The sequence below is a fragment of the Amblyomma americanum genome, chromosome 11, assembly GCF_052857255.1.
Source record: "Amblyomma americanum isolate KBUSLIRL-KWMA chromosome 11, ASM5285725v1, whole genome shotgun sequence".
NCBI lineage: Eukaryota > Metazoa > Arthropoda > Arachnida > Ixodida > Ixodidae > Amblyomma > Amblyomma americanum.
In genome coordinates, this window is record NC_135507.1 from 43142495 (window position 1) to 43158948 (window position 16454).

Sequence of the window (16454 nt, forward strand, 5' to 3'; positions counted from 1 at the left end):
CACACAAAATGGGTAATGCAAAACTGGCAAAGCAGTATTCGCTGCGAAGGACGTCGTAGTGGTGGGCTCCGGACTAACTTCGACCCCCTGGTGTTCCCGAACATGCAGTCGCACACCACATGGGCATATTTGCATTTTGCCTCCATCGAAATGAGGTTGCCGCAGCGGGTCATGGTAGTTCTCTCGCCCAAGGAGACATAGACAACGTTGCTAGATATGTTGCAGCGCTGAAACGTGCCTGTGCGTGCTTGAGGCAAGTAGTTCTCGTCAGTTATTTTCTGCTCCAAGACCACTGCTGGGTCACTTTTAAAAATTCTGTAGTAAGCTAACCTCACCACCGGGAATGGTGTACATAGGTTGACGGAGCCCGCTCCCGAGACAGTGCTGGAGCCTTCTTGCCTCAAATCCGCACGTACTTAATACACACCCCTGCAGAGGAGTGCTTAGCCATTCAGTGGCTTCGACTGGGCACAGCCCTAGCACAGCTGCACTTAATCAGTCTCTCAGCAGGTGCCATGCACAATTCAAGACTAACGAAAAAGAGGTGTGTGCAAAGGGGCCATGCAGTGCATTTTTAAATCAAGAGTGTACAGCGCTGTGCTTAGCTCCTGGCTCAAGCACAGGCCATGCTATGATGGCAAGGGAGATTTTGCTGGGCAGAGAAGCAGACACAAACTTTAAAAGCCTAGTCAAAACACAGATTTATTTTGCTCTGTCATTGAATAAAGCTGCCCAATAAGCAACACTGCAGACTTCCTTGTCTGCAAAAACTATAAACTAAACTACTAAATATGCTGATGAAAATAACTCGAATGACAAAAATACAAACCAGTGAGCAATAACAAAACCAAAGAGATCAGGAACATGATTCCCAGCCAGTGTGACATTCAAATCATAGCAATGAACAGCAGGACACAACACAACTGAAATCATCAAAAGTAAAAACGACAAACTGAGCTCACAATGCATGGTGTGGCCAGCAGATTTAGTAAATGTGCATTTTCAAGTAAAACAAGGCTCTGCTTTAAGCATCAAACACAGCGAGAGGCAAAAATCCCAATTTTTGACAGCACTAGATAAAAACCATAGCAAAAGTGCAGTTCCTACAGACTATAATGCAACAGCATATGCAAGAAAGTTGTGCACGAGATTTAAACTGGACAACAGTGGCACACTCAAACCGATGCATAGCTATGGACTTTTGTCTGCCTGGAACAGACAAACTCCTGCGGCAATAACCTGACACCATTTTCATTAGCAAATAGAACCTTCAATGCAGTATTAGGGTCCAAACCTGTGAAATGTCAATGCAATGATCATGCCATATGGTATTGATGACAAAAGTAAATGAAAGACTAGACCAACTTTTACCTCGCATTTCACAGCACATAAGGACTTCACACGTTTAAATGACATTTCAAGGTAGTCATTCCGCACTCATCAGTATGAGCCTGAGATGCTGACTGTTACTAAAATAAACAAGTAATACTAAAATAAACTAAAATAAGTACTAAAATAAACAAATCAATGTCCACCATTTGTGACAATGAAGTTTCCCCCCTTAGTAAGTGGATGGGAACACACAATGACGGAATAATGATGGAAAAGAACACTTGACAACATTAGAACTCCAAGTACACTTGTGTTTAAAATGCTGCAAGAAAAAAAATTAAGGAATGTTCTTCAACAGAACAGCAAAGATGCCACTAACGTGGATTACTCTTCCTGAATGCACGCAGAGCTTTTATTCCTAGCTTCATGGCATCTCCGACAACATCTTGGCCAAAGCTTTGCGGCCTGGAAGGACATCCTTCACCGGAGCAAACAACTTGTTGACAATGGTGACTAGTTCAGCGAGTGCTCCCCAGCGCAGTTGACGGTTGCTTGCAAAGCTCAGCAGCATGCTGACTGCCTCAGCCCTGGTTGTCGTAGAGTTGGGAAGGGTGTCCATGCCGAACAGGGCTTCGCACCTGGGCAGAAGATCCTCCCCAGGAGAGACGTCCATATCATCGTCGTCAGCATCGTCTGAACTGCTGTCTTCGGAACCAACAGCTATGAGCCTGCGCTGCTTGGTGCGATATGGTTGCAGCAGCCCAGCTGGAGGTATGATGCTGTTAATCGAAGCATGAGAGATTTCCTCCGAATCACTCCCAGAGTCGTCCTCTTCTGAGGGCCAGACGTAGTCATAAAAGCGCTCCTTGCGCTTGGCCCTTTGCAGTAGACCAGGTGGCACCTTGTAGCTGCCCTGGCTTGCACTAGTTTCGGTAGTCGTGACGTCAGCTTCTACGTCAGCCGTCGCGGAGACAGGACGAGCAGCTTGCTTTGGTTGTGACGTCCCGGCCCTGGCCTTCTCTGAAACCTTAGAGGACTTGGCAGCAGCAGCGCGCTTGGCGGGCGGTTCTTCTGCACTGGGTTGCAGCGACGACGGAACAACGGTGACTTCCGAAGTAGCTGCACGGCTTCGCTTTGCGGCCGTAGCAGGCTTCGGCGGCTGCTCGACCTCCTGTGTGGTTGCATCAGAGGCGCCGGCTTTGGCGCGGGCACCTGCCAGCTCGACAGCGCGCTTCGCCTTCGGACGGCCACGGGACTTGGGCGGCTCAGGTTGCTTTTCACGAGGATGCGCTAGCTTAACTTCGTCAGGGGAAGAGTCCGCAGACCCGTGGGGTATGCCAGGCGACACCTCACCTCTGGACGACTTGGGAGCAGCAGGGCGCTTGACGGGCGGTTCTTCTGCACTGGGTTGCGGCGATGACGGAACGGTGACCACGGCAGTACCTGCACGACTTCGCTGTGCAGCCCCAGCAGGCATCGCCGCCTGCTCGACCTCCTGCATGGTTGCTTCAGAGGTGCTGGCTTTGGCGAACGCACCTACCAGCTCGGCAGTGCGCTTCGCCTTCGGACGGCCACGGGACTTGAGCGGAGCAGGTTGTTTTTCACGAGCAGGCGCTTGCTTAACTTCGTCAGAGGAAGAGTCCGCAGACCCGTGGTGTACGCCAGGCGACACCTCATCACTGGACGACTTGGCAGCAGCAGGGCGCTTGACGGGCGGTTCTTCTGCACTGGGTTGCGGCGATGACGGAACGGTGACCACGGCAGTACCTGCACGACTTCGCTGTGCAGCCCCAGCAGGCATCGCCGCCTGCTCGACCTCCTGCATGGTTGCTTCAGAGGCGCTGGCTTTGGCGAACGCACCTACCAGCTCGGCAGTGCGCTTTGCCTTTGGACGGCCACGGGACTTGGGCGGCTCAGGTTGCTTTTCACGAGTAGGCGCTTGCTTAACTTCGTCAGGGGAAGAGTCCGCAGACCCGTGGTGTACGCCAGGCGACACCTCATCACTGGACGACTTGGCAGCAGCAGGGCGCTTGACGTGCGGTTCTTCTGCACTGGGTTGCGGCGATGACGGAACGGTGACCACGGCAGTACCTGCACGACTTCGCTGTGCAGCCCCAGCAGGCATCGCCGCCTGCTCGACCTCCTGCATGGTTGCTTCAGAGGCGCTGGCTTTGGCGAACGCACCTACCAGCTCGGCAGTGCGCTTCGCCTTCGGACGGCCACGGGACTTGAGCGGAGCAGGTTGTTTTTCACGAGCAGGCGCTTGCTTAACTTCGTCAGGGGAAGAGTCCGCAGACCCGTGGTGTACGCCAGGCGACACCTCATCACTGGACGACTTGGCAGCAGCAGGGCGCTTGGCGGGCGGTTCTTCTGCACTGGGTTGCGGCGATGACGGAACGGTGACCATGGCAGTACCTGCACGACTTCGCTGTGCAGCCCCAGCAGGCTTCGCCGCCTGCTCGACCTTTTGCATGGTTGCTTCAGAGGGGCCGGCTTTGGCGAACACACCTACCAGCTCGGCAGTGCGCTTTGCCTTTGGACGGCCACGGGACTTGGGCGGCTCAGGTTGCTTTTCACGAGTAGGCGCTTGCTTAACTTCGTCAGGGGAAGAGTCCGCAGACCCGTGGTGTACGCCAGGCGACACCTCATCACTGGACGACTTGGCAGCAGCAGGGCGCTTGACGGGCGGTTCTTCTGCACTGGGTTGCGGCGATGACGGAACGGTGACCACGGCAGTACCTGCACGACTTGGCTGTGCAGCCCCAGCAGGCATCGCCGCCTGCTCGACCTCCTGCATGGTTGCTTCAGAGGCGCTGGCTTTGGCGAACGCACCTACCAGCTCGGCAGTGCGGTTCGCCTTCGGACGGCCACGGGACTTGGGCGGCTCAGGTTGCTTTTCACGAGCAGGCGCTTGCTTAACTTCGTCAGGGGAAGAGTCCGCAGACCCGTGGTGTACGCCAGGCGACACCTCGTCACTGGACGACTTGGCAGCAGCAGGGCGCTTGGCGGGCGGTTCTTCTGCACTGGGTTGCGGCGATGACGGAACGGTGACCATGGCAGTACCTGCACGACTTCGCTGTGCAGCCCCAGCAGGCTTCGCCGCCTGCTCGACCTCCTGCATGGTTGCTTCAGAGGGGCCGGCTTTGGCGAACGCACCTACCAGCTCGGCAGTGCGCTTCGCCTTCGGACGGCCACGGGACTTGGGCGGCTCAGGTTGCTTTTCACGAGCAGGCGCTTGCTTAACTTCGTCAGGGGAAGAGTCTGCAGACCCGTGGGGTACGCCAGGTGACACCTCGCCACTAGACAACTTGGCAGCAGCAGGGCGCTTGGCGGGCGGTTCTTCTGCACTGGATTGCGGCGATGACGGAGCGGTGACCACGGCAGTAGCTGCACGACTTCGCTTTGCAGCCCTGGCAGGCTTCGCTGGCTGCTCGACCTCCTGTGTGGTTGCGTCAGAGGCGCCGGCTTTGGTGCGGGCACCTGCCAGCTCGGCAGCGCGCTTCGCCTTCGGACGGCCACGGGACTTGAGCGGCGCAGGTAGCTTTCCACGAGCAGGCCCAGGGGAAGAGTCCGCGGACCCGTGGGGTACGCCAGGCGACACCTCGCCATCATTTGGCTGTGTTCGGTCAGGGCTGGCGTGGGCCCGAGATCGCCGTTTAGGCGTAGATGCTTGCCTAATTCCGCCCCGAAAAACGTCCGCGGCAGGTCGTGCCTCGCCATTCTTCGGCGGGGAAGGGACAGGTCTTTCCGGGGCCACAGCTTGTGTTCTGCTCGCAGCCGCCCGCTTTGCTTTTATGGGAGTAGACGGCGAGGCGTCGCGAGGAACGCTATTCACCTGCGGCGAACGGTTGAGGCTGGAGGTTGCCGAAGTTGAAGCAGACTGTTGTTTCCCGCCCTTCGTCGGCGGTACTGGAGCGGCAGTCTTGGCGGGCCGCGTTTTCGGCGGTCTTTGCGTTGCCGCCGCTGTAGCGGCATCTTCGGGCCGACCACCGCTCGTCTTCTTAACCTTTGGCTTGTTTGCCATGACGTAAACTGAACGGGAAACCGTAAGCGCAGCGCAACTGACCACAACGCGCGAAAACCGTTCACGAGCACCACGCGACCGCGCAAGCGTTCAAAGAACAAAGGCGTTGGTGGCGCCAGTGGCGTTCGCGCCAATTGCATGGCGGAAGTACAGTGAACTAGAATAGCGGAAGTACAGTGAACTGTAGCGGAAAAACTGGCACAGTAGGTCCGTTCAATTCGCCTGCACTTCGTGAACTGGTTCTCGCGGTGCTGCACTTCGCCATTCGTAACAGCGGTGCAAAGCACTTGAACTGCTGGAACTGGCGCTGCACGCTCGCGGCACCGCCACGGCACCGCTGCGGAACTTTACAGAACTGGTGCAGGAAGTGCAGACGAATCGAACGGACCTGGAGTTGACGCGGCAGGGTAATGGCGCCGGACGGAAGTGACCGCAGAGACAGATCTGAAAATATCAGCAATTTCACACCACTGTTGTTGATGACTTCATATTTACGTAATGGACTAATTTCTATGTTTTGGGACCAGGCACAAAACCATCGTGCACAAATCTAGCCTTTCTAAACAGAGGTTTCAAACGTGTTTTGAATAGCGAGTTTTAAATAGCTTTTATATAGTTTTTAAATCGCCAATGCATTTTGGCCGTGCATTTCAACGGAGGACAAGAGACACGCATGATGAACGTCAGTTGTCTTGCATCCGTCCATCCCAAGCGTGTTTTACCGCGTCATATGTTTAAATGCGTAAACAATTAATGTCTTCAAACTGCTATAGATTGTTTTCAAATACATTTTGCGCAGGATTAGAAGCACACACTTCAATATTTCTCAAAGGCAACAGCAATTTGGCCACTAGTGAAATAAGACAAAAGTTTCTGGACAATGCACATCAAGAAGTGGGGACAATGAACAGAAGTTGCCTTGGGTAATCCTGAAAGAGGCTATTGAACATACGCCAATCAGGGAGGTCTCATGCTCTCTTCCCTGAGGCAGTTCAACGCCGCAGTAAAGACGTAAAGATCCCAAAGGGCTGCAAACAGGGTGAGACCACGAGCTCTCTTGCAAAAAAGTGGCGCAAACAAAGGCCAAAATTTGGTGCGGTTTAACTACTGCTAAACCTGTGTAGAGTGCGAAAGCTGTGGTGTATCGGGCAAGTAGACGCGACTTGGCATCTGTAACGTTGAGTGCGTTCCGCTCACTGGATAGCCGACAGGCCCACCCTACCAGGTGGCCGTTAAATTAATGGTTGATCGCTTGGGGTTAGGCACCCAATGAACGCTGTGTGTGCTCCTCGCTGCACCCTACCAGGCGGCAGTTAAATTAATGGTTAATTGCAATGGTATTGCAAGCGACATTGATGAGCTAGGAGAACAGGGCTAGAAAATTATATTAGACAACATGAATGCACACATAGAAGTCCTGGATGGGTACACAGATTCAACAGGAAGCATGCTGCTGGATATGTGACAGGCATGATTTAATTGTATGCAACAGTACCGAGAAGTGTGAAGGGCTCATAACATGGGAGGCAGGGAGTCTGCACTCGACGATAGATTGTGCACTAATGTCGCAGAGGATGTATAATAGATTAGGGGCAATGAGCATAGATGAACATGGTTACAGAAGTCTAGGTAGTCACCACAAGCATATCAAGTTGAGTTTCAGAAGAGAAACCAATGTTGAACTGAAGCGATATGAACAGTCACAGGGGAATTTTTACCCAGAAAAGCAATTGGAAGCAGCAGCCAAACAAATTGAGAAAGTAATTTTTGAGGATAATGAAACAGAATGGACCTATACCAGATTACCTCGATTACTTGAACTAGAGCTAGTAAGGAGTGAGTCAAGCCAAAAGGGAAATGATGCAAACCTAAGAGTTGGTGGGATGCGGAAGTCAAGAAGGCAATAGAGAAACGTCAGGAAACATCCAGGGAACACAGATATTCCAAGAAGAAGGGGGAACCAGAAGCTGAAGTAGACAGAAAATGGGGTACCTTCATAAAGTGTAGAAGGGAAGCATCCTATTTGATTAATGAGAAAATTAGAAGAAAGGGTGCCCAATGGATGTCAAAAGTAAATAAAAAGGATAGAAAAGCAGCTCAGAAATTCTGGAAACATCTAAACACAAAGATTAATAAGTCTAGGCTAGAGCAAAGCTTTATTGTTACAGATCAGGGTATTCGACTAGAAGGGGACGAAGCAATGAAACATATAGGAACAAGGATGACAGAAAAATTTAGAGAAAGAAATGCTGCACATAATTTATCGAAGGAGGATAGACCGGTTACTGCAATTGCTTCACTTGAGCAAAGAGAGTGGGAAAGGGCAGAGAAGAAGGTTCCTAGTGGCACGTCGACAGGACCAGATGATATTCTGATTAAGCTAATAAAGAAGCTAGGACCAAAATCCAAGCGAACATTATTTAATAGAGGTAGTGAATAAAATGATAGTGGATGGCAAAGCCCCTGATGAATGGCGATTAAGTAGAATGAACATGATATATAAGAAAAAGGGGGCAAAGCTGAGATAAGTAACTATCGTCCCATAACAGTGACATCTGTGGTTTACAGGGTTGTGATGCAGATTATAAAGGACAGAGTGCAGGCTTGGGTGGAGAATGAGGGGGTGCTAGCTAGGGGAGCTACAAAATGGGTTCAGGAAACAAAGGAGGTTGGAGGACAATCTGTTTTCATTGACGCAGTGTGTAGAGGTTGCTGAAAAGGAACACGGGCCCCTATGGCTAGCATTTCTGAATATTAGGGGGGCCTACGACAACATTATTCAAGAGTATTTGTGGGACATACAGGGCACATTTTGTGTAGAAGATGGAGTAATTAATCTTTTAAAAGATATATATAAAGGTAACCGAGTGCTTATAAAATGGGAAAAAAATGTATCAGGGCCTATAGAGATACAGCGGGGACTTAGGCAAGGATGTCCTGTCTCCTTTCTTGTTCATATTGTACCTGCAAGGATTAGAGACCGAACTAGACAGGAGCGGACTGGGCTTCAACCTTTTTTTTTCAAGCGAGGAGAATGGATTAAACAGTCATTACTGGGAATAATGTATGCCGATGATATTGTGACAACAAGGAATATTTGCAGAAGTTGATAGACATTTGTGGTACAGAGGGAGATAGAAAAGGTTTCAAGTTTAGTAAGGAAAATTCTGCAGTCATGATATTTAATGATGAGGGTGGGAGCATAGAATACAGGAGCTCATGCTAGAAGTTGTGGATGAGTACAAGTATCTTGGGGTGTGGATAAATAACAGTGCTGAGTATCTGACAGAGCATGAAAAATATGTAATGAATAAAGCTAGTAGGAATGCAGCTGTCATGAAAAATAGGGTACTGTGGAATTACAATAGGTATGAGGTGGTAAGAGGGATCTGGAAAGGGGTGATGTTTCCTAGCCTGATTTTCTGTAATGCGGTCCTGTGCCTGAGACCAGATGTTCAAGCAAGGTTAGAAATCAAACAACGCGGCGTAGGGAGGCTGGCTTTGGGAGCACATGGCAATACACCAAATCAGGGGGCACAGGGTGATATGGGATGGGCGTCGTTTGAGAGCAGAGAAGCTAGCAGTAAGATAGCATTTGAGGACCGATTGAGAAAAATGGGCGACAAGCAGTGGGCTAGAAAAGTTTTCAGATACCTGTACATAAGGAATGTTGGCATGAAATGAAGAAAGTGAACTAGATAATTGACAAGCAAATATCTGGACAGCAGTAGGGGGCAAATCAGCAATTATCAGTTAAGAAAACGGCTAAAGAAACAGAGAGAGCTTTGTGGAAAACAGGGATGCTGACGAAATCGACACTGGGAACATACAGGATGTTTCAGCTGGAAATTGCCAAAGAAAATATCTATGATAATTTTAGGGGAAGCTTTTTGTTGTTTGAGGCCAGGAAGGGAGTTCTGCGGACTAAGACATATCGAGTCAGGTACCACGAGATAGACACGGTGTGCGTTGTGTGCGCAGAGGAGGAGGAAACGGCTGAACACTTGATACTTTTCTGTAAAGGGTTTCACCCTACAGTGGAAAGCAGCGGGGATGATTTACCCAAAGCATTGGGGTTTAAGGACAGTGAAAAAATAGTAGATTTCACAAGTCATGGCTAGGTGGTTTGAGCCACCACCCGATTTAAAGGGTTCAGCCATATCCCAGAAGTACTTGTATTTGGGCGTGTTGGTTCATATCTTTTCAGGAGGACACAGGGGCGCAACAAAAACACACGGACATAGAAGTAGACAGGTGGTTTGAACCACCGCCCAATTTAAAGGGTTCAGCCTTATCCATCCATCCATCGCTAGAGGATACAGACACAGCAAGCAACAGCACAAATTATGACCTTTAAGCACGCAACCTCAGAAAATTGGCAATGCAAAACTGTCAAATCAGTATTGGCTGCGAAGGACATCGTAGTGGTGGGCTCCGGACTAACTTCAACCACCTGGTGTTCCCGAACGTGCACTCGCACACCACATGGGCATATTTCCATTTCACCTCTATCGAAATGAGGTTGCCGCAGCGGGTCATGGTAGTTCTCTCGCCCAAGGAGACATCGACAACGTTGCTAGATATGTTGCAGCGCTGAAACGTACCTGTGCGTGCTTGAGGCAAGTAGTTCACGTCAGTTATTTTCTGCTCCAAGACCACTGCTGGGTCACTTTTAAAAATTCTGTAGTAAGCTAACCTCACCACCGGGAATGGTGTACATAGGTTGACGGAGCCCGCTCCCGAGACAGTGCTGGAGCCTTCTTGCCTCAAATCCGCACGTACTTAATACACATCCCTGCAGAGGAGTGCTTAGCCATTCAGTGGCTTCGACTGGGCACAGCCCTAGCACAGCTGCACTTAATCAGTCTCTCAGCAGGCACCATGCACAATTCAAGAATAACGAAAAAGAGGTGTGTGCAAATGGGCCATGCAGTGCATTTTTAAGCCAACAGTGTACAGCGCTGTGATTAGCTCCTGGCTCAAGTACAGGCCATGCTATGATGGCAAGGGAGATTTTGCTGGGCAGGGAAGCAGACACAAATTTTAAGTCTACTCAAAACGCACGTTTATTCTATTCCGTCACTGAATAAAGCTGCCCAATAGCCAACACTGCAGACTTCCTTGTCTGCAAAAACTAGAAACTAAACTACTAAATATGATGATGAAATTAACTAAAATGAAAAAAATACAAAGCAGTGTGCAATAACAAAATCAAACAGATCAGGAACATGATTCCCAGCCAGTGTGACATTCAGATCGTAGCAGTGAACAGCAGCAGGACACAACGCAACTGAAATTTTCAAAAGTAAAAACGACAAACTGAGCTCTCAATGCATGGTGTGGCCAGCAGATTTAGTAAATGTGCATTTTCAAGTAAAACAAGGCTCTGCTTTAAGCATCAAACACAGCGAGAGGCAAAAATCCCAATTTTTGACAGCACTAGATAAAAACCATAGCAAAAGTGCAGTTCCTACAGACTATAATGCAACAGCATATGCAAGAAAGTTGTGCACGAGATTTAAACTGGACAACAGTGGCACACTCAAACCGATGCATAGCTATGGACTTTTGTCTGCCTGGAACAGACAAACTCCTGCGGCAATAACCTGACACCATTTTCATTAGCAAATAGAACCTTCAATGCAGTATCAGGGTCCAAACCTGTGAAATGTCAATGCAATGATCATGTCATATGGTATTGATGACAAAAGTAAATGAAAGACTAGACCAACTTTTACCTCGCATTTCACAGCACATAAGGACTTCACACGTTTAAATGACATTTCAAGGTAGTCATTCCGCACTCATCAGTATGAGCCTGAGATGCTGACTGTTACTAAAATAAACAAGTAATACTAAAATAAACTAAAATAAGTACTAAAATAAACAAATCAATGTCCACCATTTGTGACAATGAAGTTTCCCCCCTTAGTAAGTGGATGGGAACACACAATGACGGCATTATGGTAAAGAACACTTGACAATATCAGAACTCTCAAGTGTACTTGTGTTTAAAATGCTGCAAGAAAAAAAAAAAAATGAAGGAATGTTCTTCAACAGAACAGCGAATACGCCACTAATTTGGATTACTCTTCCTGAATGCAAGCAGAGCTTCTATTCCTAGCTTCATGGCATCTGCGACAACATCTTGGCCAAAGCCTTGCGATGGAGGAAAACAACTTGTTGACAATGGTGACAAGTTCAGCCAGTGCACCCCAGCGCAGTGGGCGGGTGCTTGCAAAGGACAGCAGCGTGCTGACTGCCTCAGCCCTGGTTGTCGTAGAGTTGGGAAGGGTGTCCATGCCGAACAGGGCTTCGCACCTGGGCAGAAGATCCTCCCCAAGAGAGACGTCCATATCATCGTCTGAACTGCTGTCTCTGGAATCAACACCTATGAGCCTGCGCTGCTTGGTGCGATATGGTTGCAGCAGCCCAGCTGGAGGTATGATGCTGTTAATCGAAGCATAGGAGATGTCCTCGAAATCACTCCCAGAGTTGTCCACTTCTGACGGCCAGACGTTGTCATAAAAGCACTCCTTAATTGCACTTGGCTCTTGGCAGTAGACCACGTGGCACCTTGTAGCTGCTGTTCTAAGCATCTGAAGACACCTCGTTGTCATCGCCCTTCTGCTTCCTCTGTGCCCGTTTCTGTGCCGGACGACCGTTGGCTGCGGGCTTCTTTTTGCCTTCCTGCCCAGTGCTCTGCAATGCTGAGTTGGTCCGGCCTTTCGTAGGCATCTTCTTAGTGTTCGCCTTCGGAGTTGTTTTCTCTGGCTTATCAGCACTAGTTCCCTGGCTTGCACTTGACAGCGAAGGCAAGTTCGCCTGGTCGTTTGTAGGTGACTTTTTAGCATTTGCTTTCAGAGTCTTCTTGCCTGTCTTGCCGGAACTTGGTCCCTGGCTTGCACTAGTTGCCGCAGTCGTGACGTCAGCTTCTACGTCCATCGTCGCGGGCACAGGACGAGCAGCTTGCTTTGGTTGTGACGTCCCGGCGCTAGCCTTCTCTGAAACTTTAGGGGACTTGGCAGCAGCAGTGCGCTTGAGCGGCAATTCTTCTGCACTGGGTTGCGGCGACGACGGAACAATGGTGGCCTCGGCAGTTGCTGCACGATTTCGCTTTGCAGCCCTGGCAGGCTTCGCCTGCTGCTCGACCTCCTGCGTGGTTGCGTCAGAGGCGCCGGCTTTGGCACGTGCACCTACCAGCTCGGCAGCGCGCTTCGCCTTCGGACGGCCACGGGACTTGGGCGGCTCAGGTTGCTTTTCACGAGCAGGCGCAGGGGAAGAGTCCGCAGACCAGTGGGGTACGCCAGGCGACACCTCACCACTAGATGACTTGGCAGCAGCAGGGCGCTTGGCGGGCGGTTCTTCTGCACTGGATTGCGGCGATGATGGAACGGTGACCATGGCAGTAGCTGCACGACTTCGCTTTGCAGCCCTGGCAGGCTTCGCTGGCTGCTCGACCGCCTGTGTGGTTGCTTCAGAGGCGCCGGCATTGGCGCGGGCACCTGCCTGCTTGGCAGCGCGCTTCGCCTTCGGACGGCCACGGGACTTGACTGGCGCAGGTTGCTTTCCACGAGCAGGCGCAGAGGAAGAGTCCGCGGACCCGTGGGGTACGTCAGGCGACACCTCGCCACTATACGACTTGTGAGCAGCAGGGCGCTTGGCGGGCGGTTCTTCTGCACTGGGTTGCGGCGATGATGGAACGGTGACCACGGCAGTAGCTGCACGACTTCGCTTTGCAGCCCTGGCAGGCTTCGCTGGCTGCTCGACCGCCTGTGTGGTTGCTTCAGAAGCGCCGGCTTTGGCGCGGGCACCTGCCAGCTTGGCAGCGCGCTTCGCCTTCGGACGGCCACGGGACTTGACTGGCGCAGGTTGCTTTCCACGAGCAGGCGCAGAGGAAGAGTCCGCAGACCCGTGGGGTACGTCAGGCGACACCTCGCCACTAGACGACTTGTGAGCAGCAGGGCGCTTGGCGGGCGGTTCTTCTGCACTGGGTTCCGGCGATGATGGAACGGTGACCACGGCAGTAGCTGCACGACTTCGCTTTGCAGCCCTAGCAGGCTTCGCCGCCTGCTCGACCTCCTGTGTGGTTGCGTCAGAGGCGCCAGCTTTGGCGCGGGAACCTGCCAGCTCGGCAGCGCGCTTCGCCTTCGGACGGCCACGGGACTTGACTGGCGCAGGTTGCTTTCCACGAGCAGGCGCAGAGGAAGAGTCCGCGGACCCGTGGGGTACGTCAGGCGACACCTCGCAATTATTTGGCTGTGTTCGGTCAGGGCTGGCGTAGGCCCGATATCGCCGTTTAGGCGTAGATGCTTGCCTAATTCCGACTCGAAAAACGTCCGCGGCAGGTCGTGCCTCGACATTCTTTGGCGGGGAAGGGTCAGGTCTTTCCGGGGCCACAGCTTGTATTCTGCTCGCAGCCGGCCGCTTTGCTTTTTTGGGAGTAGACGGCGAGGCGTCGCGAGGAACGCTATTCATCTGCGGCGAACGGTTGGGGCTGGAGGTTGCCGAAGTTGAAGCAGACTGTTGTTTCCCGCCCTTCGTCGGCGGTACTGGAGCGGCGGTCTTGGCGGGCCGCGTTTTCGGCGGTCTTTGCGTTGCCGCCGCTGTAGCGGCATCTTCGGGCCGACCGCCACTGGTCTTCTTAACCCTCGGCTTCTTTGCCATGACGGATTAACTGAACGGGAAACTGTTAGCGCAACGCAACTGACCACAACGCGCAAAAACCGCTCACGAGCACCACGCGACCCTGCAAGCGTTCAAACAACAAAGTCGTTGGTGGCGCCAGTGTCGTTCGCGCCAATTACATGGCGGAAGTATATACACTGAACTGTAGCGGAAGATCTGGCCCAGTGTTGACGCGGAAGGGTAATGGCGCAGGTCGGATGCGACCGCAGGGACAGATCTGAAAATATCAGCAATATCACACTACTGTTAAAGACTAATATTTACGTTATAGACAAATTCATAGGTTTTGCGACCAGCCACAAAACCATCGTGCACAAAATCTAGCCTTTTTAAACAGATGTTTCTAACGTCTTTTAAATAGCTTTAAATAGTTTTTAAATAGCCAATGCATTTTTCTATATATATATATATATATAGTGCATTTCAACGAAGGACAAGAGACACACGAATGATGAACGCTAGTTGTCTTGCATCCGTCCATACCGCGTGTATTTAACACGTCATATGTTGAATTAAATGCGTCAACAATTAATGTATTCAAACCGTTAGATTGTTTTCAAATACATTTTGCGCAGGATTAGAAAGCACACATTTCAATATTTCTCAAAGGCAACGGCAATTTGACCTCAAGTGAAAGAAGACAAAAGTTTCAGGTAAATGAACAGAAGTTACCTTGGGTAATGTGGGTATGTGCCATTTTGTGAGGGGAACAGCAACAACAACAACAATAATCTTGAAAGAGGCTGTTGAACGCCAATCAGGGAGGTCTCATGCTCTCTTCCCTGAGGCAGTCCAACGCTGCAATAAGGACGTAAAGATCCCAAAGGGCTGCAAACAGGGTGGGACCGCGAGCTCTCTTGCAAAAAAGTGGCGCAAACAAAGGCCAAAATTTGGTGCGGTTTAACTACTGCTGAACCTGGGCAGAGTGCGAAAGCTGTGGTGTATCGGGCAAGTAGACGCGGCTTGGCATCTGTAACGTTGAGTGCGTTCCGCTCACTGGATAGCCGACAGGCCCACCCTACCAGGTGGCCGTTAAATTAATGGTTGATCGCTTGAGGTTAGTGCCCCTGAACGCTGTGTGTGCTCCTCGCTGCACCCTACCAGGTGGCAGTTAAATTAATGGTTAATTGCAATGGTATTGCAAGTGACATTGATGAGCTAGGAGAACAGGGCTAGAAAATTAGATGAAATGAATGGACACATAGAAGTCCTGGATGGGTACACAGATTCGACAGGAAGCATGCTGCTGGATATGTGACAGGCATGATTTAATTGTATGCAACAGTACCGAGAAGTGTGAAGGGCTCATAACATGGGAGGCATGCAGGGAGTCTGCACTCGACGATAGATATGCACTAATGTCGCAGAGGATGTATAATAGATTAGGGGCAATGTGCATACCCAGTCAAAAAAAACCATTGGAACCAATTGGAAATTTTCAAATGGAACCATTTGAAATTTCCAATGGTGTTTTTGGACTCCCAATTAGATCCAACAGGTCACACCTATTGTATACAATGGGTTCAGCAGGAGCAACCAGTTGGATCCAACAGGTCACACCTATTGCATACAATGGGTTCAGCAGGAGTAACCAGTTGGATCCAATAGGTCATGCCCATTAGATACAATGGGTCCAGTACGAGCGACCATTAGGACCCAACAGGTCATACCCATTAGATACAATGGGTTCAGCAGGACCAACCATTTGGATACAAAAGGCCAGGCCCATTGTGTACAATGGTTTCCATGGGACAGACCAATTGGACTCATCAGGTCACACCGTATGGGTACAAAGGGTGCAGTGGGCCAGACCAATTGGATTTATCAGGTCATACCCATTAGGTACAAAGGGTACAGTGGGCCAGACCAACTGGAAAACGATGTCAGGCCCATTGATCAGTGAGACAGACCAAATGCAGAATTAGTTGCACAGACTGTGACCAGTGGGTTCAATATATTAGATTTTATCTTGCACACTAAATCAATTCTCCACTTGGCCTGAATAGCTGAATCCAACAGATCCTAAAATAAATGGACACAACACAAGAATTCATTTTAACAAATCTTGTTCATGAGATGCAAAGCAAAAAAAAAACACTTCATCCCCTTTCCATTCACATTTCTTCTGCTCCATCGCCTCTAGCTTCTTTTTGCTCCTGCCTGCAAAATGAAACCACCCAAGCCAAATTAGGACAAGAAAAAGAACAAAATTTTGGTACTGAAGTTTAAATGAGTGTGTATCCTCTCATAAATATCAATGAAAATTTTACTTTACAGAGCTAGGCAGGTTATAAATCCTGCCACTTCATCCATTGTCCAGGCAGTAAAAAGCTACATGGACTCCGCAAAATGCATACTAGTACCTTCGTGCAAACAAACGGGAAAATTCAAAAATTTTTCAAAAATTAAA

The 16454-nt window shown here is 50.3% G+C and overlaps 1 protein-coding gene across 1 annotated transcript; it reads right to left on the reverse strand.

Moving 5' to 3' along the window:
* Positions 1-10397: 10397 nt before the first annotated feature.
* Positions 10398-14126, reverse strand: LOC144111218 (uncharacterized). Its single transcript, XM_077644432.1, has one exon. The coding sequence runs from the start codon at positions 14021-14023 to the stop codon at positions 11948-11950; it is 2076 nt and encodes a 691-aa protein (XP_077500558.1). The 5' UTR covers positions 14024-14126; the 3' UTR covers positions 10398-11947.
* Positions 14127-16454: the final 2328 nt, after the last annotated feature.